Source organism: Pelodiscus sinensis, chromosome 14 (assembly GCF_052426305.1).
Source record: "Pelodiscus sinensis isolate ZL-2025 chromosome 14, ASM5242630v1, whole genome shotgun sequence".
NCBI lineage: Eukaryota > Metazoa > Chordata > Testudines > Trionychidae > Pelodiscus > Pelodiscus sinensis.
In genome coordinates this window covers 2,051,356-2,075,800 of record NC_143065.1, presented here as the reverse complement: position 1 = coordinate 2,075,800, position 24,445 = coordinate 2,051,356, and the positions used below count along the sequence as shown (strand labels likewise).

Below are 24,445 nucleotides of genomic sequence, written 5' to 3'. Positions count from 1 at the left end.
AGTTTTGCCTGGGACTTGACATTTTCATTTTATCTTTAAGAGCTTCTATCTTCATATTTTAATAAGTTTTCCATTTAGGCTATTTTTCTTACTGACATTTAATAAGAATGGTGACAGACTAGAAACAGTACACTGAGATAATAAGCAGGGGTTTTCACTATACTTGAACTATTTTACTAGTACAAGAGAATCCTTCTAAAGATCTCAAATATCTTGAGTATTTTACATATTTCATACCTCTTCGGTGTTTAAAGAATGAAGATCATAGTTTAATATGATCAACTAAGAGATGTATGCTCACTTAGATGAAGGTCATGACCTTGACTATAATGAGCCCCCAAAGTGGATGTATAATGAATTTTCAGAATGCATTTTGAGCACTAATACACTTACCTTAAATTGTATTAACCTTTTACTTGCATAGATTTTTGCTAACATTGTGAAGTTACATATGATTCTATTGCTGAGATTTCCAGAAAAACCCTACAGACTTTCTAGAATTAGTGTCAAAGGTTATTATAATTGATACAGTTTGCTACTGTTCATGAAGTTAAAAGTTCTTAAAAATGGACTATGAAAATAGCTGCTGATTTTTTATTTAAATCAATGTTTTTATCTTTTTAATCATCAATAAAATACTAAATTTCTCATTTAAAAATAAATGTTACAATTAAATCTTATCATAAACATGCTACACATACTCTTACAATCTCATTAAAAATAATTACTGGCTCTAGTCTGTTCAGCCTAACAATCAGCTCTTACTACTTGAAAGTTCGGAGCTTTCAATTTCTGTTTCTCAGCAGACATACATGAGCAAAGACAGACAGTGGCTGGATATGACAGTTTTTGTTCTGTGCTTATGTGGTGATGGACCTGGGTCAAGCAAGACAGAGGAGTGAGTAAAGACACTGACTTAAAGACAGAGGAACAGTATCTAGGAAAGGACAGAGGCAGCATGAAAAGGAACAGTGGACTGGACTGGAAAGAAAAAGGGAAACATTCAGCATTGACACAGATTCCTATATTCCCCCACACTTTTGCCACAGAAAAACTGTCATGACCTCTGGGTGTCAGAGAGACCCTATCTGTGAATAGTTTGAAGAAATTCATTCTCTGCATAAAAAAAAAAAGGAAAAAGTATCAAGTGTAAACAGTGCAAGAAGATAATGTAGGGCTTAGCTGCAAGAATTAAACATCATAAGGAAAAATGATTTGGGAGAAAATGATTTGGATGAAGATGAGGATGTGTCTGAAGAACAATGTAGATCAACTTTGCAATTTATCATTCTTCATCTTTCTCTATGCCTTATAGTATAAGTGTGAATTAACAAGTACATTTCCAAGGTGACTGCTATGTTGGATGTTGCTATATAGCACAGAAAGTGGCCGTTAAGAGAAATCTAGAGTTGCCAGTTGCCACTGAGTGCCATTATTTTATATTACATAATACACACCTCTTCTTTCGGAACATCATGCTCACAGACCATAATGGTCAGTTTAGTCCCTATTTTACTTCAGCATAACTCAGCTTTCCCAAAGGGAAAAAAAGGGTTAACAATGTTTCATAACTTGTTCTTCAAGATGTGTTCACGTACTTTCCAATTCAGGTGTGTGCGTGAAGGGAAACTTTTTTTAGCAGCCTCTGTAGGGTCATCCAGGGAGCCACCTGGAGTAGCGCTGGTAATGGCACTTTTACCAGCTGACCTGCTGACCTCCCACTTGCTTGGTTCCTTCTTGCCAGTTACTCCAACAGAAGGGAAAGAGGGTGGACATGAAAAACACATCTCTAAGAACAACACTTGCAAAACGTTAGTAACCATTTTTTCTTCTTCATGTGCTCGTTCATGTCAATGCCAATTGAGGTGACACCCAAGCTGTAACCTAGGAGGTGGGTTCAGAATTAGCTCGCCACTGATTGAAGGATTTCCCTGCCTACAGTATCATCATTATGGGCCCGCCAATCAATGAAATAATGGGCCCTAAATGTGTGAATTGAGGACTAAATAGCTGCCCTGCATATGTCTCAAATCAGAACTTGGGCTAGGAAGGCCATAGAAGAGGCCATGGCCCTTGTGGAATGTGCTGTAATAGCAGGTGCAGATACACCTGCTAACTCATAGCATTTGCAGATACAGACCATGATCCAAGAAGTGTGCTGAGAGGAAATGGAAAGAACTCTCTTGCGCTCTTCATTTGCTTATAAAATATAAAATGTGAGCACTCTACGGGCATCCAGGGAGTGCACCAGCTGTTGTCGTACACTAGCATGAGGCTTAGACTAGAACACCGAGAGAAAGATGGCCTAAGTGAAACTGTGACTCCACCTTAGGGAGGAAGACCAGGTGAGGCCTGGGCTGCACTTTGTCCCTGTGGAAAACCATATAAGATGGATCAGATGTGAATGCTCTCAGCTCTGAAACTCTTCTGGTGGACATGATCACCACCAGAAAAGCTACCTACCACGAGAGGTCAAGGAGCGAGCAAGAAGCTAGCGGCTCATGGGTACATCAGTCTTGAAAGGACCTAGATGAGGTCCCATGCGGAAGCGGTTGCTTCATCTGAGGAAAGGATGTATCTAGCCCCAAGGGATTTATGAAAACAAAGCTGCTCCCATTCCCAGGATGTAACTCAGAGATAGCTGCCATATAAACTCTGACCAAAGAAAGGGCTAACCCGTGCTCCTTCAGGTGGAGGAGATAGTCAAGGATGAGAGGAATGGAGGTCTGGGATGGGGAGACCTGGTACTCATTACACCAGCATGAGAACGTCTTCCACTTAGCCAGGTAAGTGGCCCCGGCGAATGGCTGCCTATTGCCTAAAAGAATCTGCTGGGCCTGGAGGGAGCTTTAAAGTTCTGTGATATTTAACCATGGAGCTTCTATGCCATGAGATGCAGGGATGGGAGGTCCAGGTACCATAAATGCCCATTGTTCTGCAAGATAAGGTCTGGGTAAAAAGAGAGCTCGATGGATGATTCCACTAACATCTCTAGGACCAATGTGTACCAGTGCTGGCATGGCCAAGCCAGTGCCATCAAGATCCACATGGCTCTCTCCCTGCAGATTTTGAGAATAACCCTGTCAATCAGGGCACAGGGAATGTACAACAGCTGGATCTTCCAGTACAGCATGAACGCAACTTTTGCATCCCCAGATTGTGCAAAAGAGTGGGCATTTCCTGCTGAAGTCTGTTGTGAGCAGATCAATCTGGGGAGTTCCCCAGTGGCAGATGATAGAGTGGAGAACATCATTCTTCACTGGCCACTCGTGGCTGAGGAAGGACCTGCCTAGGCAGTCTGCCACTACATTCTGGATCCCTGGGAGATCAGAAGTTTCCAGAATAGGAAAGCTTTGTTGATATAAAACATAGCAGTGGTACTATCTGTCAGAACTGTAATGCTTTGACCTCCCATAGTGGCGTGGAAGGTTGGACAGGTCAAATGAACTGCCCTGAGCTCCTTGACATTGATGTGCTGGAGCATCTTGTCATCTGACCATCTGTCTTGGGTCCACACGACCCCAAAATGCACTCCCCCCCCCCCCCCACCTGAGATCTAATGCATCTGTGACTAGCATCAAGCTGGGACACTTGAAAGGGGACACCCATGTACACCACCCAGAAGTCCACCCACTATAACAGGGACTGGAGGTCATTCAGTGGAATAGTTAGTACCTGCTCTAGTACACTGAAAAAAGCCAAACCTGGACCAGCCTGAATCTCAGTCTGGCATGCGCAACCACATATGTGCACGCCACCATGTGACCAAGAAGGCCCAGGCAGCTCCTGGCCATGATGCAGTGATTGTATGAGTCAGCATGTCCCTGTCACTCATCCTAGGCAGTGTGGAAATAGAGGCATCCATTGGGTAAGGAGTTGATGAGGTGGTCCTTGGCCGTTTGGGATGATGAGGACCAAAAGTCACTAACCCGAATGTCATGGAAGGTGGTCCCTGGGCCTAATGATATGTCCAAAAATTCCAAAACAGCCACTGTGATGGAGGTAGCCATTGTGGCTGCCACTGCATCTGGTGGCCTGTTAAATATCTAGGTGTTTGCCTGGTTCCCCTGAAGAAGGTGGACTCTCCTTTGGATAACAATGCCAAAGATGAAGACCACAGAGGAGCCGAGGAACCCTGCATCGGGGCCATGAATGAAAGGAGGAAGAACAGGAACAGGGCCGGGGGGAGTGTGGTGGGGCACTATGAGACCTCAGTGTATGAGGATGGGATGCTGGTGCCTGTGTGTGGTGCTGTGACCATGAATCCAAGGAGGACCGGTGCCAGTGCCTAGTGTGCAGAGAAGATGGTGTTTCATGCCTCAGTGCCAGAAGGTGGGCAGAGACAGGTGCCAGAGCTGGAGTCGAAGCTGGTGACCGATGAGAGTCTCTCCCCGACACTGATGCATGGTATGGCACTTGGAGTTGAGGGATGACCTTCCAGTACCAGTGCTGAACAAGCAAGGTGTGCACTCCATGCTCGGGACAGTTTAAGTATGCACCCAACCTATCAGAGAGGCATCAGTGGTGATCTGAATGCATGTCTTTTCTTGTTGGAATGGGACACCCATGCACACATTGGTGTTGTCCCACCACTGCAGGGATTTCATGACTTTTGGTGGGGTAATATTAGCATTTTATTTAGGTTATTCTGTGATTTATGTAGTTAGCCAATCTGGAGACAGTGCATGTGTAGTCGTGTATGTTTGACCACAAACATGTAGGCTCCTAAGTGTCCTAACACTTACAAACATGTGCTTGCAGAAACTCTTGGGCTGTTTATCACTACTGATATGAGGGTGTTCACAGTGTGAAATCTGCACATAACAGAATTCATTCCACACATGGATATAAAAAATTAGAGGGGATACTGGTGTTAGCCCTTACTATTCAATAAGTATTTCAGAGAGGAATACATCTCTTCAAAGCTTACTTGAAAATTGTGTTTGTACAGACACTAAATGCTAAATGCATACTCAGTCTTTGGCATGAACAAGTGCATTAATAATCAAAGAAATTACATACAGATAACAGATTTGAAAAATCTGATTTTGAAAGTTTTAAAGAATTTAACTACATACTGAAAAAGCAACAAAGTGGCTAAAATAATTGAGAACTATTTTGATTCAAATTAGATGTCTGGTTTCTACTGCTGCTGAAGTTTACAAAGAGTTAACACAAACAGCAAAATCATTCAGTTCAGTAATATCAGTAGCATCTCAATCCTTTGCAAGCATGAGGAAAAAGTAATAAAATAATCTGACGTGGCAATAAATCACAGGCCTGTTAATGGCTATGTTACTGTCAATAAAATGTGTTTTCCTTTACTGTCACAAACAAATAGAACCCCCTTAAACAACTCCTTTGCTGCAAATGCTTGGATTTCAATACAATATTCACAGTATAATATATTTTAGGAATTTTTAATGTACAACACAGAAGAAGAATTACATTTGGTTTTGGTCTAAAGTGTTGCATTTTAAATTCTAAAGTGTGCAAGGTTTTGTTTTAATTTGCTCTTGGAAAAGGTAATCCTTTTTTCCTAAGTGAATCACCTTAAGTATATCCAATTAATGGACAGGTTCCATGTATCATTTTGGTTGCTCATTTTGTTGAGAAAATATCTACTATTTGTGATATGCATTCATTCTCAACATTCTGCTTGATTAGCTGAAACATGATACATTATTCAGCTGAGGCTGCTTATCCTCCATGGATCACTAAATGTTTTTAAGCTCATCAGTAAACTGGGCTTGCTGAATTATTATCTAAAGGGTATAAAAATGAATACTATTCAATATTGGATGGATACCTCCCATTTGAACAAGAGAAAGCTTTACTGATTACCTGTACCGTGTTTTAACATAATGACAAATACGATCCATGGTCATCAGTTAAATATGAATACACTTCTAAAAAGAATATGTTCCAAACACTTCTTTTCTTTAGTTAATAACAGCAATTTTTATGAACAATGTTATTTTAGTTCATAAATTGGGAAAGATCATGCAACATAATCTGGTCTTGTTTCAAAAACATCTATGATTGTATAGTAAATTAGATGTCTTAAAGATTAAAATCATGCCAAGTCTTTTCATTGGTGTTTTAATCAACATATCTAATGAGAATTATTCAGTTCATAATCAGAATGTGATATAACAAAGCCTTTTTTATAATAATACAGATTGGACCTCCCTGGTCCAGCACCCTCCAGCTGTCCCAGACCTGGGAGTTTACCAGACTAGGAGAGGTGAGTTCTCCCCAGCTGCCTTCCCTACTCAGGGGCTCCATTCCCTGGGGCTCCCTGCCCCGTCACCTGCCCTGCTAAAGCTGGCCTGGCATGGCTCCCCACCTTGCTGCCTGCCCGCTGCTCCAGGGTTTCCCAGGGTGTTCTCCGGGGCCACGCAGGTGTTGTCTGCCCTGCTACCATCACAGGTTCCCCAGCATGGGGCTGCTTGGAGACCCCACCCTATTGCTAGGGCTGTCGTGCTACTGTGGGGATTCCAGACACCACTTCAACCAGGGGGCTCCGCAGCAGAGGCTGCCCATCCACTCCAGCACTGCTGCCAAAGGGGGTTTCCTGGGGCTTCTGGCCAGGGCTGCCCGGCCACATGCAGCTCAGCTGCAGCCGGGGATTCCCCAGCTGGGGCCGGGACTCCCCGGCCACGTGGCCCCGCTAACACCTGGGGTTCCCCAGCCTAGGCAGAAGCTCCCCGGCTGCTGCCTTGTCCTATGAATGCTGGGGATTCCAGGCCAGGGTGCGGGCTCCCCAGATGCCACTTGCTCCAGCTCCCTAGCCTCTGCCCTGCCGGACCACGGATGTTGCCAGACCAGAGAGTTCCAGATTTGGGGGGGGAGGTTCAACCTGTACTAGCAAGACATTATTTTACTTAAAGGGGACATCGAATAAAACAGACAGAGCAATAACACAGATGGAAGGTATAATTTTTAGTGTGTCTTCAAAGGCTTCTTCCATGTGAATGTATAATATCCAAATGGTAGGGCTACATTCTGAAAGTTACAAGTTCATCAATGTTCTGATTGTAAAAAATTCTCTGTGCTTTCCATAAGTTATTTATTCTACACAGTAATCACAGTTTATGAGGATGCCACATAAGAGCTGTATGAAATGTTCAAAACAAAACTGTAAAATATATGATACTTACCTGGGCTCAATTTAAGTTGCAAATTAAATCCCATTAACTTTTTTAACAATAACTGGGTTATTGGTTTGCACTTATTGTGAAATGTGCAGCTTGTCTGATAAAAAACACTCAGCAAAACTCAATGGTTTCAACTGAGTTTTATTTACAGATTTGAGCTAAACTGGACCCCAAATTCAAAGTGAAAACATAGTGAATTCAAACTCATAAGGCAAAGCCACTGAAAACGTTTGCACAAATGCCAAAGGAGGAAACTGATGAGATATATACAGTTTTAAGCATGTTGCAAATATTTAAAATCCATTGCCAGTTAAGAAACTGCCTGGCATGATTAAGAAAGCATTCTCACTTACCACAAGTGAGAGAGGCCTTTTCCATGAGACAACACCAATGAGTCCTGACAACAGCACCTGAAATCAAGTGAAAAGGGTCACCAAAGAGACATAGATTTTATATTAACACCTAAAGAACTTACAGTAGCTTTTTCGAAAAAGAACAATATTCAAACTGCAAGAAACCTAATTGGTTTCCAAAACTGTTGGGACTGGAAGGTGAAATACTGCAAGACTGGCTATTGAAACAAAGGCTGTGTCTAGACTACATCCCTTTTCTCAAAAAAGGGATGTAAATTAGACACTTCGAAATTGCAAATGAAGCCAGGATTTAAATTTCCTGCGCTTCATTTGCATAATGGCTACCGCGTTTTTTTTTTTAAATGGGGCTTTTTGATAGAAAAATGGCAGCTTAGATGGGGATCTTTCAAAAATAAAACCCTTTTTCGAAAGATCCTGTACTCCTCAAAAAATTAGGTTTACAGGATCTTTTGAAAAAGGGTTTTATTTTTGAAAGATCCCTGTCTAAACTGCCGTTTTTCTATCAAAAAGCCCCATTTTGAAATAAAACCACGGCTGCCATTATGCAAATCAAGTATGGGAAATTTAAATCTCGGCTTCATTTGCAATTTCGAAGTGTCTAATTTACATCCCTTTTTTGAGAAAAGGGATGTAGTCTAGACATAGCCAAAGAATGTAGACCATATGTACAAGATGAGCGACTCTATCCTCGGAAGCAGTGACTCTTAAAAGTATTTGGCGTCATAGTGGATAATCAGCTGAACGTGAGTAAGAATAGTTCATCAAGAGAAATGATGGATTTGCCATCTCTAACAATTTTGAAAATCAATATAGAATGTTTTCTCTAAAAGATCTGTTTTAGGAATTATTTTGGTAGAAGTTTTATGGCCAGCGTTACATAGGAGATCAGACTAGAGTAGGAGTGGGCAATAAAACAGTGGTGGTTCACCAGGGTTAGCCACTGGCAGGCCGCTGCTGCTATATTTACCTGCGCCTCTGCAGGTATGCACAACTATAACTCCCATTGGCTCCAGATAGCCATTTGTGGCCAATGGGAGCTGCGGGAAGTGGCACAGACTAGGACACCACTTCCAAGAACTCCCATGGTCCGGAAACAGCCATCCTCAGGCAATGGGAGCTGCAATTGCCCATACCTGCAGAGGCACAGGTAAATATAGTGGTGCCGCCTGCCAGGTGCTAACTCTGGCAAACAGGATCATATCATCCTGGACTACAAGATAATGATCATCCATTTTGGCCTTTAAATCTATGAATTCTCATTCTATTTCCAGATAGATGTGGATGAAAACATACGGTACTGTGTCACAACCCCTCTCCTCTATTTCTAGAGAGATGTCAATCTGATTTCCAGATCAGATTGGTTCTATAGGTTCAGAATAAGCCCCAGAATTATTTTCTCACCATTCACTAGTAAGTCACAACACCTAACCTGCTGTAGGGATTATTTTAATTAATGTTTTCTGTAACAACATCAATTGAAAGAAAACTTTTAGAAAGATATTTTGCACCAACAGAACAGTCATGTATGGTCCTCCAGTGCAATTTAGTAGATAAGAAGTAGTTGAAAATCAGCACAAACATTCTGTAATAATAAAACCTAACTTTTCTGACCATGTACTTGTTAGTGTATTAGTGCTAGTCAAAAACCAGTATCTCTACAATCTACAATGTCTAATAGCTCAATGTGTAGCCATACCAATTCAGACACAGACAATAATGGAACTAAACTTGTTTTACCAAAACATACACATATATCCCTTGCCTTCATGTGCAATATTATGCCATTAGTCATCATGAAAGACTTTTGTTGCAGCAAGAAAAAAATGTGGTCTATAAGATGACTCAATTTTTTCAGGCGATTGACAGTTCTTAGGCAGTGATATGACAGATGAGTGATTGTCTAAAGGTTATTTCTTATATCAATGCAAGGAGCTTCCATTATGCAACTGAGCAATTTGTTTTATAAAGCACATCATTAGAATTTGGAAATTACTCATATGGGCCAAATTTTGAGTAGACGTTAACTCAGATCAGGTCTATCTACAGTAGACCAGAAAGGTTGACTTAAGGTACACAACTCCAGCTACGCAGAATATGTAGCAGGAGTCTGCTTACCTTAAGCCAAGCTTGGCAGTTTCCCCGCAGTGGAAGACCGACAGGGGCAAATGTGCCTGTCAGCTTCCCTTACTCCTCGCAACTCTGAGGAGCCGCCCCCAGCGTTCGATTTACAGGTGTATACTAGACTCGCTAAATCAAACACCAGAACATCAATCTCTGGCATGGCAAGTGAAGATGTGCCCTCACATATGGACTGCTGAGGTTAAATAAAAGTGTGGCATCCTCTCCAAGATCCAGCCATTCAAACCGAACAGGTTTCCCTGAGAATTTAGCATATTCGTTCCTTCTCACACAAAATATACAGAAACAAAAATGGTGAAGGCTACATTATACCCTCATTTACAATGGTGCAATCCCCTTTTAGGAAGGAAAAGCAGAACACAGAAAGAGATCATTGTGCTCCTAGGAACAGCATAGCAGCAGAGGCACTGAACGTTTTATGCTCTGCCCTCTCACCTCTAACAAGACCATAGCCAAGGGAGCTGCTACAAAGCACAAAGGCCAAGTGAATTCTACCTCCTCCACAATATCCATATGCCTCAGGACCATTCCATCAGTGGTGGCAATTCACCCAGAAACCTCAAAAAGGGGCATCTTACACAGCTAGAGCATTCTTTTGCTATTTACCAGGTAGATGATTTACACGGTGTTGCTTGGGTTCTTAATTCAAAAAACGTTTGTTTTACTTTGTTTAAATCATTGCTCTGGAGAGGGGCTAGAGATGAGGGGTTCAGTATGCAGGTTTCCCAAGGGAGGATGATGGCATTAAAAATATTTGTATCTTTTTATGATATAAAGACACTAAGTCAAATGTTTTAGTGTGTTTATTACACAACAAAATATTAATGTCATGCTCTGGAACAATATATTTTACAACAACTAGATTTGATGGCATTTAAGTTTGCTGAACATTTTATTTAAGAAAAGCATACGTTGGAAAAGGTATCTTTTTCATATTTCTTTTAGCACCTGCATACATTAAAGACAGTTTTCACTGTGAAATTTCAGTGTTGGCATCTGAGCAAAATACATATACAACAGGGGAAAACTCAGGAAAATAAAATAAATTAAAATCAAGTTATGGATTATCGTATTAAAGTCAATATGCAGATAATGCCAGGCTTTGTTGTGTATAGTTTGTAGTGATGTTAAAGGTTAACTGATTAATCAGTAAGCCTCGTGCTTAATGAGTGAGTCTTACTAGTTCTGGTAACAGGTAGGTATAGGCTGGAGCAGCTCCCTGACTGCCTCTGGCAGGGGGCTGCTGCAGCCCAGAAGGGCCTGCCAGAGCCTGTCCATGGCAGGTCCAGCTGCCCCCACCTCTCACCTCCGCTGCAGGTTAGATGCTAGCTCCCTGGGAGCAGGGCCAGCAGCGAAGGGTCTCCTTGCTACCCTTGTTGGCCACGCTCCCAGGAAAGCACCTTATTCAAGCTTTTATACTACAGTGTATGTAACTGTGTAACCACTATGATTTTTAGCAGTTATGTGGTTACGTTTTTAAACGCATTTTTACATCCCTAATAGCTTGTATTGTCCAATGTTTCCCATGTCATACATGCGAGACATCCCTTATTGCTGACATTTTTCTACAGTACTATATATTTCTGAATGTTGGCCAAGGCAAAGAAAATGAATTTATTTTTTGTGGTTAATTAAATTTGTTCTGATAGCTAGATAGCCTTTTATGATGCTGATGATAAGTGTCCTTGGGTCGGTAATCTTGTAAGGCAGAATTGCACTCATAAAGGTAAAATGACATGATTAGCAAGTTCAACTTCAGGCTTGACAGCAACATACTCTCAATTAAACAAATGGGCTGACAAACTATAGCCATTAAAAAACTTTTAGGAAAAATAACATGGTAAGTAATAAACCAGGCATACGTGCACAAACAGCCACTAGTTCTCAACCCAATATACGTGAGTAATTTCAAAAGGTGATTTGTTATATTTGATGTTCCTATTAGGGTTGCCAGATGGTTTCAACAAAAATACCGGACACACTTGACATTACATCACAATCTACATTACATCTTATTTAGAAAATACTGGACATTTGTATTTTCTCATTTATATTTTCTCAATTTGTTTCCTGAACAGAAAGCTCAAATACTGGACTGTCTGATTCAAAACCGGACACCTGGCAACCCTAATTCCTATTGGTCAAAATTTATTTCTACAATTTTTAATTGTCTGCAACAATTCTGCTTTATTTCTATTTCCCACTCTGCAGGTCTGCACCTATCTGCCACATTTAGGGCACTGGAGAAGGAGGAAGGGTGCAGTCCCTGTGGTCTGCTGACATGCTGTTGTGCCTGGTCTTTACATGGGCCTGAAAGATGTACCTGAATAGGAATCTCCGGGAACCCTCCCTGCTTGTTCACTATGTAAGGGTCAAGAACAACTCGGGCTTTTATAAAAAGCCCCCTCCACTGATATTCATGCTGCAACAATGTCTTCAGTGTTACCACGATACAGTTCCCAAACACAAAGCTGCAATTATCATTCTGGTTATTACACATTGTTTCCCATTTTTCACTCTACAAAACTCTATTTAATCACGGATCTCACTGGCGCCCCAAATGTAAAATTGGCTCTTCACTTATACGCATTCTTTACTAAGAGAAAGTAGATTCCAGAGTTGGGAAAAGGGCTGCCAGCACCATCTGCATGCATAGGGTGGTCATAAGGGAGCCCAATCCAGCTCACTCTTTCCTATCATGCAAGATGGGACACAGGGGCGGATATAGGGCAGGGGGAGTGGGGCGGACACCCAGGGCCCCGGGCTTCAAAAAGCCCTGCGCATGCGCCGTGGCAAAGGGGGGGGCCGCAGAATTATGCTATCCGGGGCCCCGCAAAACGGTCATCTGCCCCGATGGGACACTCCAGTCCCTTATGGAATCGCTGTGTAAGGATAGGCTGCTGGAACCCTGTGCTGAGTGCATTAGGCTTTAGCAGAAACCTTAATTAGGCTCTCTTCACTGATTACCTTCCTCTCCCAGGAGTTAGGGGACCACTCACCCCATATTTTGCCAATAGGAACTGGACACTAACGCCATGTGTTGGGGGAGGGGCTGTGGAGGAGCCTCGCTTAATTCTTTCTCAGCTGTATCAGGAGATGGGGGAACTGATGTCCTCAGGCATGATTACGAAACTGGGACTGGGATGTGAGGAGGGGTAAGTAGGTTGCCAAGGGATCTATTTTCACTACAGCTATTCTGGCAGCTTCCAGGCATTCCCAGCATAATGCCTCCTGAAACTGTTGGTACTTGATGGTAGCACAGGCTGAGGTTCTAGCGCGTTTGCGGAAGCAGTCAATGTAGAAATCAAGACTCTCATTACTACCCTCAGTAGGGGTCCACATAGATGTCTTCCTCTTGTGGGATTGGCTGGGGAGAGCTGCAAGGTCAGTGTGTTTCATCAGTGTGCTGGAAATCTTCCTTTAAACAGAGGTGACGAAAATAGGCTTCCAGATCTCCACAGAACTGAATAATATATGTGGGGGTGATGGGTCAGAAGGAGAGTCCTCGAAATAGGACACATTCCTCTGCCAGGAATCTACATCGATTGCTTTCACAAATGTGCATAGGCTGACATTGTCAGCAAACAACAAGATGTAACTTATAACCTGTCGATGCTATGCACAGTCTCAAAAACAATACTAACGTCATAATCAAAGAGGCTGACAAAAGGGGCACTGTTGTCATCATGAACAGAACAGATTATGAACAGGAAGCTGCCTGACATCTCACCAACAGAGGCTCCTCTCCTCTGATCCCACTAAAGAATACCCCAAAAACCTAAAACAACTGCTCATGAAACTCCTTGATACAACTCAGGACCAAATCTACACAAACACAACCCCTAATCCTCAACCTGGAGTTTTCTATTTGCTACTCAAGATACACAAACCTAGAAATCCCAGATGACCCATCATCTCAAGCACTGGTACACTTACAACAGGATTATCTGGCTATACTGATGCTCTGCTTGGACCCTATGTTGCCAGCACACCTGGCTATCTTTGAGACACCACCCGACTTCTTGAGGAAACTACAGACAGAACATCAGTAATCTTCCTGAAAACATCATCCTAGCCACCATGGATATAGAAGCTCTACACCAACATTCTACATGAAGATGGATTACAGGCTGTCAGGAACACCATCCCGGGTGACTCCATTGCACACCTGGTTACAGAACTCTGTGACTTTGTCCTCATTCACAACTATTTCCGATTTGGAGACAATTTATATCTTCAAGTCAGTGACACAGCCATGGGCACCCGCATGGCCCCACACTATGCCAACGTCTTTATAGCTGACCTAAACAATGTTTCCTCAGCTCTGATCCCCTAGCACCCTTACTTTATACTTATGCTACATTAATGACATCTTCATCATATGAACCCACGGGAAAGAGACGCTTGAAGAATTTCACAGGGATTTCAATAACTTCCACCCCACCATCACCCTCAGGCTGGACCAGTCCACAGGAGACATCCACTTGCTTGACACTACAGTACAATTACATGATGGACACATTTCCACCACCTTATACTGGAAACGTACCAACCATTACACTTACCTTCATGCCTCTAGCTTCCATTCAAGACACATTTCTAAATCTATTGTTTATAGCCAAGTCCTAAAATACAACTGGATTTGCTCCAATCCCACAGACAGGGACAAACACCTACTGGATCTATATAGAGCATTCTTAAAACTGAAATACCCACACACAGAAGTGAAAAAAACAGATTGACAGAGCCAGAAGAGTACCCAGATACCAGCTATTTCAAGACAGGCCCCGAAAAGAAAACAACAGGTCACTACTTGTCATCAACTACAGCCCACAACTTAAACCCCTCCAATGTATTTCAGGCCAATTTCACAAGCCAAGTCCACAGGGAAGCCTTAGAACTTAACTTCTTTTACAAGTCTGATTCCAATAACAGAGGTATGAATGAAGACATTGGCTGGATGGCCCGCTACATTCCACATCCTAATGACATAAAAAACCAAACAGTGGAAACTGGACCTTAAATAACTGAATTCATTTGAAGAAGTGGGCTGTGCCCATGAAAGTTCATGATACCATCTACATGTTTTGTTAGGGTATGTCTAAACTACATGGCTCCATCAATGGAGCCATGTAGATTAGGCTGATGGGCAGAGGGAAATGAAGCCGCGATTTAAATAATCGTGGCTTCATTTAAATTTAAATGGCTGCCGCGCTCTGCCAACCAGCTGATGATCAGCTGTTTGTCGGCAGATCGGGGCAGTCCGGACGTGCCACTGTCGACAAGGAAGCCTTTGTCGACCAGCGCAGATACACCTTTAAATCGCGGCTTCATTTCCCTCTGCCGATCAGCCTAATCTACATGGCTCCATCAACGGAGCCATGTAATTTAGACACACCCTAAGTCTGTAAGGTGCTGTAAGACTATTAGTTGTTTGTTAAGAGTCAGCAATTTGTTAATGCACCTAATATATACTGTAGTGATTTTCCATATTTGTTTTTCTCATACTTAACAAAAGCAGATTCACCTAGTTTTGCTCGTGTTCTTAACTCAATTAAGGGTTGAGGTTTTTTTTGTAAATTAAAGGATAATATGCATACTTTATTTGAATGTTTGTGTTTTTCAAAAATACAGTGGTACTTTTATGGATGTTAACTTTTGAGAATTCTTTAAAAAGGGATTAGAAGTTTTCCGTTTAATTTTTTACCAAATTTTTAAAATGGGAATTCCATCAAGTGTACAGCCACTCTCTGAGTTACGAACAAGTTACAGACCAACATTTGGTCTGTAACTCGAACTGTTCGTAACTCGGACCCCACTGAGTTACACGTGATCGCGCTGTTCATAAGCGCGGGTCGCGTTCGTAACTTGGGGACCGCCTTTACGACCGCTCCGTGGAAGCTTTGGTCGTAAGTGCGAACGGTCATAACTCAACTGTTCGCAACTCAGGGAGCGGCTGTATTTGTTCTTCATCCTTGTAAACTCTTATCATTTGCTATGTTTTAACAAAAAAAAGAGCTATAGTTAATTTGGTTTCCAACAACATCATGGTTTTCTGGCACAACCATCCCTTACCTTGCTTTAAGTTATGATAAGAGGAAGCTATATACGAATTTCCTATCATTTAGGAAGATTTCTTCATCGAACAGATAAACTCTCTAAAATATATAGTAGATGTAAAAACATGAATATTTAATAAAAAGGAACACTGGCAACTAATTTAGGCCTGCCTTCAAACCATAACAATGTGAGGAAAATGCCCTCTATTTTCCCACATTTAAAAAAATTATATCATCATTCAAAAAGAAAAAAAAACAGTTCTCCTATACTGATGTAAAATATCCACACAGAGTTTTTGAGTTTCCTTTAACAAACCTCTATTCCTATAGCAGCACATTCTGCAGTAATGGTCTGAAATGGTGGTATGCAGTAATGGTGGCAATACACAGACAGAAAACTAACAGATAACATCTCTACCACCTTCTTCTGCATTAGAAATACAACAATGTACATGGACTACAAATGCCTCTCAGTGTGCACATGAAATTCCCATCATCATTAGTGCAAGTTGTGCTCATGCATGGAGAGGAGACATTTACCTTAATGCTTGCATACTGAAGAAAGACAAAAACAATGGAAGGCAAATTTATTTTCAAGTCAAGGGACTGCATGCAACAGAGAATAACCACAATGAGATTTTTTTTAAACCACTGACAGTATTCTTTTAAGAGTTGCAGTTCTCTGCAGTCAGTCAAATATGTGGTCTCTATAAATTTAAAATGCTACAATTAGGATATGGAACAGATTAGGTGATATAGTCTATTGTCAAATTTGAAACTATCAGCTTTCCTCTCTCCCACTCTACATTTTACATAAAGCATTCTAAACAGAACACATTCTCTGATCCTTTTCTTTTTTGCAAATTTCCCCTTTGAACAATAAAAACAATGTACTTGTTGATATAGAACATTAATTCCATTAAATGTAATGAAAAAGCTATCAAAGTATGATTATGAGAACTAATTTACAGAACTGTATGTCTTAAAACAATGGAATTACAATATTAAATGAACTTTTGTGATAGACGAATGCAACATTTATGCCTATTCAAGTGTGGATAATTCTATGGATTCTACTTTTATAAACAGTATATTGATGATAAGCAGCTTCACACTCGAGAAAACCGTTAAGGGATACTGCTACCTACGCATGTTCCTACTTTCTTATTAAAGTTGGTGTTATATGTTCAGATGATCTGCTTTTTTTCTGCATATATAACAGTTCCCTGATTTCTCAACTTCTAAAAGAGTAAAACAGTATGTGATGGAATCAGTTAATGTTAGAATCATCAGCATAACCTGTTTTATAGTAGAGTGAAGTTAATCACTGAAACTCACCCCCTTTTTTCTAGGATTTTAAATACACTTAATAAAACAACATTTATACTTAACATTACATGTTTATCATGCAATATAAGCCAGGACGGGTGGCTGTAAACACACTTTATGAGACCACGAGAAACCTGGCTACACCCATAAGTGGACATCTGGCTAACTAAAATCATGCCAGACCACAGATGTTGTCGGACCAGAGGGTGTGTCTAGACTACACATCTCTGTCGACAGAGAGATGTAGATTAGGCACATCGAAATTGCTAATAAAGCAGGGATTTGAATATCCCGTGCTTCATTAGCATAAACATGGCCACCGCTTTTTTCCGAAACGGAGCTTTTTTGTAAAAATGGCAGTCTAGATGTGTATCTTTCGAAAAATAAACCGTTTTCTGAAAGATCCTGAAAATCCCATTTTATGAGGGATAAGGAATCTTTCGAAAAAGGGTTTATTTTTCAAAAGATGCCCATCTAGACCGCCTTTTTTTTCGAAAAGCCTCCGTTTCAAAAAAAGTGGCAGACATGTTTATGCTAATGAAGCACGGGATATTTAAATCCCCCCCTTCATTAACAATTTCGATGTGCCTAATCTATATCACTCTGTTGACAGAGAGGTGTAGTCTAGACACACCCAGAAAGTGCTGGATTAGAGGGTTCAACCTGCAGCAATACACCAAACTAACTGAAAGCACAACTAAACAAATAGGATCTTGACTGAGTTTCAAAAACATGGGACTCTGCACTTCAAATCCATTAATGGACAGAGAATGCAACAGGCAAGAAACCTAATGTGTAAGACCTGAGCAACAAAACAAGTCAAAGCATATTCATGTTTTAAAAGCCTCAAAACCAAGCATACAGATTCCTCAAGAACATTTAGCAAATCACTTCTGTTCAGTGCTTTGGTTTATGCTTTCCAGTACATCTATAAATTTGTAAAATCTACTGAGGTGACAAATCATCATTCAATATGGTCTAGCCAGATATTGATCAACGTGATAAACCATTTTGAACCAAGTTAAAACTTCTACTGCTAAGATGAATCAAATCTATAAACAACTATTGAAACAGCAGTAAAGAGCAGTAGTTACAATTACAAACTCTAGAAGAAATCCAGAGTTTGGACCAAAGTCTCCCCATCCGGACTAAAAATAGGTGAGGCCAGAAACATAACTAAAATGGCAGTAAGAATTTTTTTAACGATTGAAAATGCATTTCTGACAAGACAGCTTCAAGTTAAAAAAAAAACACTGCCATAATTTTTTTCCTCGGGTTTCTGAGAGAACATTTAAACCTTCAAAAGCTTTACATTAAGAAAGACACGGTAAACACTTACAGATTGATTACACAATATAATGTTAAAAATTGCCTGAGTAATGCTAAACTATAACATCTATCTTACAACTATACGTTGTGAATTATAGGTCTTAATTTTCCTGATATGTCTGGAGTCTTATACAAGCATAAACCTTTACAACATACCTTGTTCTTCAGTATGTTTTCTTCAAAAAGCAATTAAAAAGGCAGACTCAAGTTAAAATCATAATTAACAACAAAGAAAACAAATTTCTTCTCTTTTCTTAATAAGACACTTCCATTGCTTAAAACTGAAGGGATATATATGTTTAATTTATCTGTCACTGCATTGTTTTGCACTTTGATTGTTTCTTTCACTATGGATCAGTGAAAACAGATTTGTCTGTGTCCAGGCAATTTCACAGTACTACAGCATTTGCACTCCAAAATGCTTCAAGGGACTCTGGATAAAATATTGGACTCTAGAAAATAAATGGCAGCTCTCTTTTAAATTAGTCTTTAAATCTAAATTAGAAACTAACTTTGGCCTGCCAGTATTCCTTCAAAATACATTTTTGGCTTGAACTGAATAAAGAGCTGTTTGCCAATATAAAACTCATTGTTCTATTGAGATAAAACATCATAGCTTCCTTTCTAAAAATATGTGCTTTATCTGCACATCTTTAGAACGTAAGCGACAAAAGCAGGGGAGAACAATCTCTTGGATGAGATGGAAATCAGTAAACACATTTAGAAACAAATCAAGGGACTGTGATCTAACCTCTCTTATCTTTGTGAAATATGGTTTAAGAGGCTGACAGAACAGAATCAGTATTCACTGGTTCATCTTATAGAGGAACAGAGGTAACTGCATACAAACCTCCCTGACAAATTAGGATTCTAAGGAAAAGAGAATCCAAGGACGCTGAAGAAAGCTTACATAGAACTTAACATCTCTAAGGGGAGAGAGAAAGTCTGATTTTGGAGGTGATTTTTAAAGCCAGAATACAAAAACTCCACATCCTTTTGAGTTGGGTAGGCCAAGAACATTCTACACCGATGCTCTTAGCTCAGCACTGGCTCTAATGTAAGTGTTGGGTGCTATCAATAAAGCCTCAAATGGTTTTGCCTTTCGTTATCTCTCACCAGATCACCACCTACTTTTGGGTTGGAAATTTGAAACTTGTTGGGAGCATGGTGTTTGCAGTAACTGGCATTCACTTCTGGCTCACTCCACTGGCATAATGCATCTTTTTGCCCAAGCATTCCACTAAATCCAAATCCTTAAATTTCTGTGTCCCTTAGCCCTCTGGTCAGGTTCTCTTCCTTTTACATTTATCTATCATGGTTCAATGCTCTGAGGGGACAGATTGAATACATGTTCCCTTTTTCAGATGTCACTGCTATTACATCTAGACATTGTAAAGTACGTCCTTATAACAGAGATGCCAGCTCTACAACAGACTTCCTGTGTTATGTTAGGACACTCAATTAAGGCCTCTATGAGCTGGGAAGTCTGGTTTCTATTTGTACAGAAAGATCACCTACTCCATATCAATGAGGGAAGACAACTCAAGGAGTAATAAAGATGGGAGTAAAACTTCTCTAACAGAGAAGGAAGAGAAAACCAGTTGGACTGGCCATTGCTACTCATAGTCTTCATTTAAGCAGTGTGATGTCTATAAGCCTATTACCATAAAGATTTTGATCCTTCACACTAAAAAGCAGAGACATGGTACTAGTAGATTGTAATACTTTATCTATTTTGGGGGGGAGGGAGCAAGTTTCACTGGCTGAGAATTATCCTGCTAGGTATAAAAAAAACCTAGAGGGCAAGAAGAAAAAGAAGAAGCTCTTGTTGCACTCACCCTATGAGGCAGAACAAAACATATGTTACTCAAGAGAGATGCAACTGTGCCTAGATACATACCTCAAAATTCTACAATTTCCTTGTTTCTCTTTGCTATTTTGAGAAGAACCAGAATTAATGAAGAAACAGGAGAGCACAAAGGATAAAATTCCACATTACTTCCCAGTTTAAACAGTGTCAGAAATATCTTTCTTTTTACAAAATTGCTTAAGGATATTCATGTAAGACCAAACCAATCCCATGATCTAAAAAAGCAGCCAAACAGCCTGTTATCAGGAGCAGGGAAATGCTCCTTGTTCACAGCTATACAAAAGTAACCCAAAGAAATCTGGCCTCTGTACTACAATGCAAGGAACCTTATCCAAGAAATTAACCCAAATATTGCCAATGTTTAAATGTACTTGTTATAGTCTTGCTACAATTTCTTCAAACTCCTGTAAAAAAATAAAATTTGAATGTGGTTCAATAGCATACTACATACTTATGAGATTGTTCACTTTCCACTCAAGAACGGACTAAGTCACCTAGCATATCTTCTTTGTCCATCTTGAATTATTCTAATTTTTTCAAATAAATGTGGACTCATGACTACAGGAGTCAAGGAACTTTGAAATAAGAGCTCAATTAAACACTGAAAATAGAATTGCTGTAATAAAAACACAGTTTAACATGATTATATATCTGATAGCAGAATTTGGCCTTTATATCTTTATAAGGTATATAAATCGTTGTTCTTGTGCATATATTTTAAAACTGCTGTTATGGTTGTTGATAATTTGTATGATTTTATTTGCAATACCTAATCTAGAATATAACAGTTTACCCTCAACATTTGCGATAAATTATACCACTTTAAAATTAGCTTTCACTTGTATAGCCACAAATCTGTTAGTACCAACTCTCTAATATTTTTATTCTTAAAAGTACAGACCATTCATTTTAACAGAGGAGAGCAATACCCATAACAAAAACAAAATTAAAAAATGGTGACATCTTGCATTTCAGAAAGATTTAGTTTTTTTAATATCTTATGAGTTATCAGCCAAACAGAAAAGTGTATGATTTTTGCATTGCCATTTTTTAAATAAAGGATTTTTAAAATGTATTTAAATTGTTACTATTACATGCAATTGGTTAATCATCCCTAAGCAAGGACAGCTAATGCCTAGCAACATTCCCTAGCAACACTCTATTACAAAGATGTCAGTCTAGAGTGGGAATGGTTTATGGAGACGTGCTTTTACACAATCTCTACTAGGAAGACAGTATTGCTTCTTTTATTTACTCATTTGTAAGTATCAATGTATTTCAGTCCAACTGCGTGTCTTGATCCTGTCAACATGACTGAGCATAGAGGTATCTACTCTACTCAAGACTATTCTTGGTAGGAAGCACCAGACCAAACAAGTGTCTGCAGGATTAACCACAGTTCTTACACATTTATATCTTAGAATATAGATTTACAAATAATCCTTTCATTTATTCTTCACCTCTCTTGATTTCTCGTCTAGGAGTCTAATCTAAAAGCTATGGGGAAGCCCTTATGGTTGTATTTCAGTTATGTTAGTTTGCTTGTCCAATATTCATTACTAAACATACACTGTCATTCCAGCCTGGATTATACCAATCAATCAATTTATTTTCTGCTACAACAATTCTGTTTTCCTGAACAAAAAGTCAAAGCAGTATAATCTTTGCTATGCTGACCTCTTCAAAAATGATGGCAGAGGAGAGAGAAAACATGCTGGAACTAGAAAATACTAATCTAAGTGTCTGCTAACCCTTGTAACAACTCATGAAGCTCAGGATATGAAATGCTAAATGCCCATGTATTTATAAAGCAACTCTCCTGTTCCCCCCAACCCCAATCCAGTAAAGCTCCACATACTGGTACCTCCCATACAAGACACCATAAGGATTCAACTCTTTTACCCTGAGCATGCCATGTGAAAAGTACACTTTTATTGATAACAGTTCAAAAACAAAGACTCAAATTTGACTGTTAAAATGCACTTGAGTCCTGTCAGCGGAATCTGTTAAACTAAAAGAAACACAAGGAAGCATGAAAGTCAACAGCTTCTATCTAAAAGTATACATAAGTTCATAAATATCTTAAGAATGTAGTGTGGGAACTTTATATTGTTCCATAAATGTATACTGTACACGCCAAGAAGCATATATTCAAAATGCATTCCTTTCTAATATGCATTACTATCCAGTAGCATTTATTATAAAATGGAAATGAATATAATACCAATACAGGCAGTCCCCGGGTTACATGGATCCGACTTACATCAGATCCCTACTTACAAACGGGGTGAGGCAACCCTGCACTAGCTGCTTCCCCCCCAGACCATAGCTCAAATTATGTAGCTTATTTTGAGCTCCAGGTGCAGTGTAGACACACCCCAGGAGTCCATGGCTGTTATCTCTCAGTGACTGCTGTATCCAATGTGCTTATGTTTACACTATTTTTTTTTCCTTATTGCTCTGCAACACTCAAGGATTCTGAGTCAAATTAGGTTCTTTCCATTTTGTGCATCACTAACAGCAATAGTAGTTCTGTGAATTAGAATTTTAGTGAAACTTGTCCAACTTGTTTTACAATTACACCCTAGATTAAACCGTTGCAAACTCACAGTCTTCATAATCAGCTTGCACAGGGAGTAAACTGACTGGAATTTTGAAAACAATTCTGATGAGGACACTCACTAAGACTAAGCTGTGTTATCTTGGCTTTGTTAAAAGGAATAAAAAAACCACCCTTACTTTTCTCATTTAAGTGAGCATATATGACTGAATACATAGAAGAATGGTCTGTTGAATTTCTACTGATCAGTACACAGACTAAAACCACATGTTAAGTATCTTTTATAAAAAATGGACACAAAATATTTTTTTAAATCTCTACTGCACCAGACATCAGGTGCGGTAGCAAAATATTTTTGTTGTGTACTATATATTAAATCCTCTAATAATCAGTTTAGCTATACAGAAGGTCCCCGCTATAAGTCACCCCAGTATACATCTGTTCCACACTAAAGTCATTGACATTTGTAGGAACTGATGCAGTATAAATCCTCCCATTCCCCACTATAAGTCATGCAAAACACTCCCCCCAATTTGTTTAAATGGAAGTCAGACACGGGAAAAAAATTCCCCGCTTTAAGTTGTTTTGCTATAAGTCCAAGTTTTTTTAAACGTATCTTGGACTTATAGTGAGGACCCTCTGTATCTGGGACAAAGTACTCAGTGTCATTTGTTTTATAAAATGCACAGACTGTACAGTTCAATAGCTCAATCATTTTCTCATAGGCAATGAAATATCTTGCCTAATTAGCTTGTCTGTAGATGTCCTCTTAATTTTAAAAGTCCTTGATAAGTACAAATTTTCAACACACGCATACAAAGACTCTCAAAAGGAATCAAATGTATATGATTTTGGTTGGAACTTTTATGTTGTAAAATCTGTATGACATTGACAGAGTTATTTCTTTTGCATAATCAAAATGAAATAAAAGTCTCCTTAATTCTGAACAAAAGTATTTTAACTTTGTAAAAACAGTATTAAGGTTAGCAAGATTTCCCAGTCTCCACAATTCATATCAATCTAACTTGAAAACGAACAGCACACAAATAATATTTTGCATGGTTTTATGGGAAGAAAAAGATTTGTAACAGTTTTTCTAACTGTATATTTGTGATATTGTTATACAGAAGAACTAACAAAAAAACAAGACTTAAACGGACGTCAAACAAAGAAATAGATCTATAAACTAGAAATAAAGGAAATAAGGTGAGTCTCAAATAATATGAGCTGATGCATATTTGAACAAGTATAAATCGCTTCTATTCATCATTTCAGGAATGAAATGGGGGAAACCAGGATTTTCATCAGGATTTGGACACTCATTAATGGATCTCCAAGTCACGTGTTATTTCAGGACAATTCCACAAGCCAAACACACAGGGAAGGGTTGGAACTTAACTTCATTTACAAGTTTAATTCTTATCAGATTGAAATGAACAGAGATATCAATCGCACACTACCTTCCACATCCTACTGACGTAACCAACCAAACAATGGAGGTGCTAATTGTTCTTATCAGCCTCTCGTAACTTGAACAATCTATTCACTGTCTTTTTTCTCCTTTTTCCCCCCCTCCCACCACCTCACTTCCCTTATTTATTCTTGGATCTGGACTTTTAATACTC

General features: G+C 39.6%; 1 protein-coding gene and 1 long non-coding RNA gene across 3 annotated transcripts in view; one reads left to right on the top strand and one right to left on the bottom strand.

Moving 5' to 3' along the window:
- Positions 1-12,875, top strand: part of LOC142818364 (uncharacterized) — a 30,443-nt gene extending 17,568 nt beyond the window's left edge. Inside the window, exons 3-4 of the long non-coding RNA XR_012895868.2 lie at positions 6,182-6,247; positions 11,885-12,875. This is a non-coding gene — a long non-coding RNA (uncharacterized LOC142818364). The remainder of the gene's footprint in view (positions 1-6,181; positions 6,248-11,884) is intronic.
- The window catches only part of ENTREP2 (endosomal transmembrane epsin interactor 2), a 349,968-nt gene that overhangs the window by 223,089 nt on the left and 102,434 nt on the right, over positions 1-24,445 (bottom strand). For both annotated transcript variants that reach the window (XM_075897721.2, XM_075897722.2), the window contains exon 2: positions 7,514-7,570. In XM_075897721.2, the coding sequence (XP_075753836.2) occupies positions 7,514-7,570 (57 nt within the window). The remainder of the gene's footprint in view (positions 1-7,513; positions 7,571-24,445) is intronic.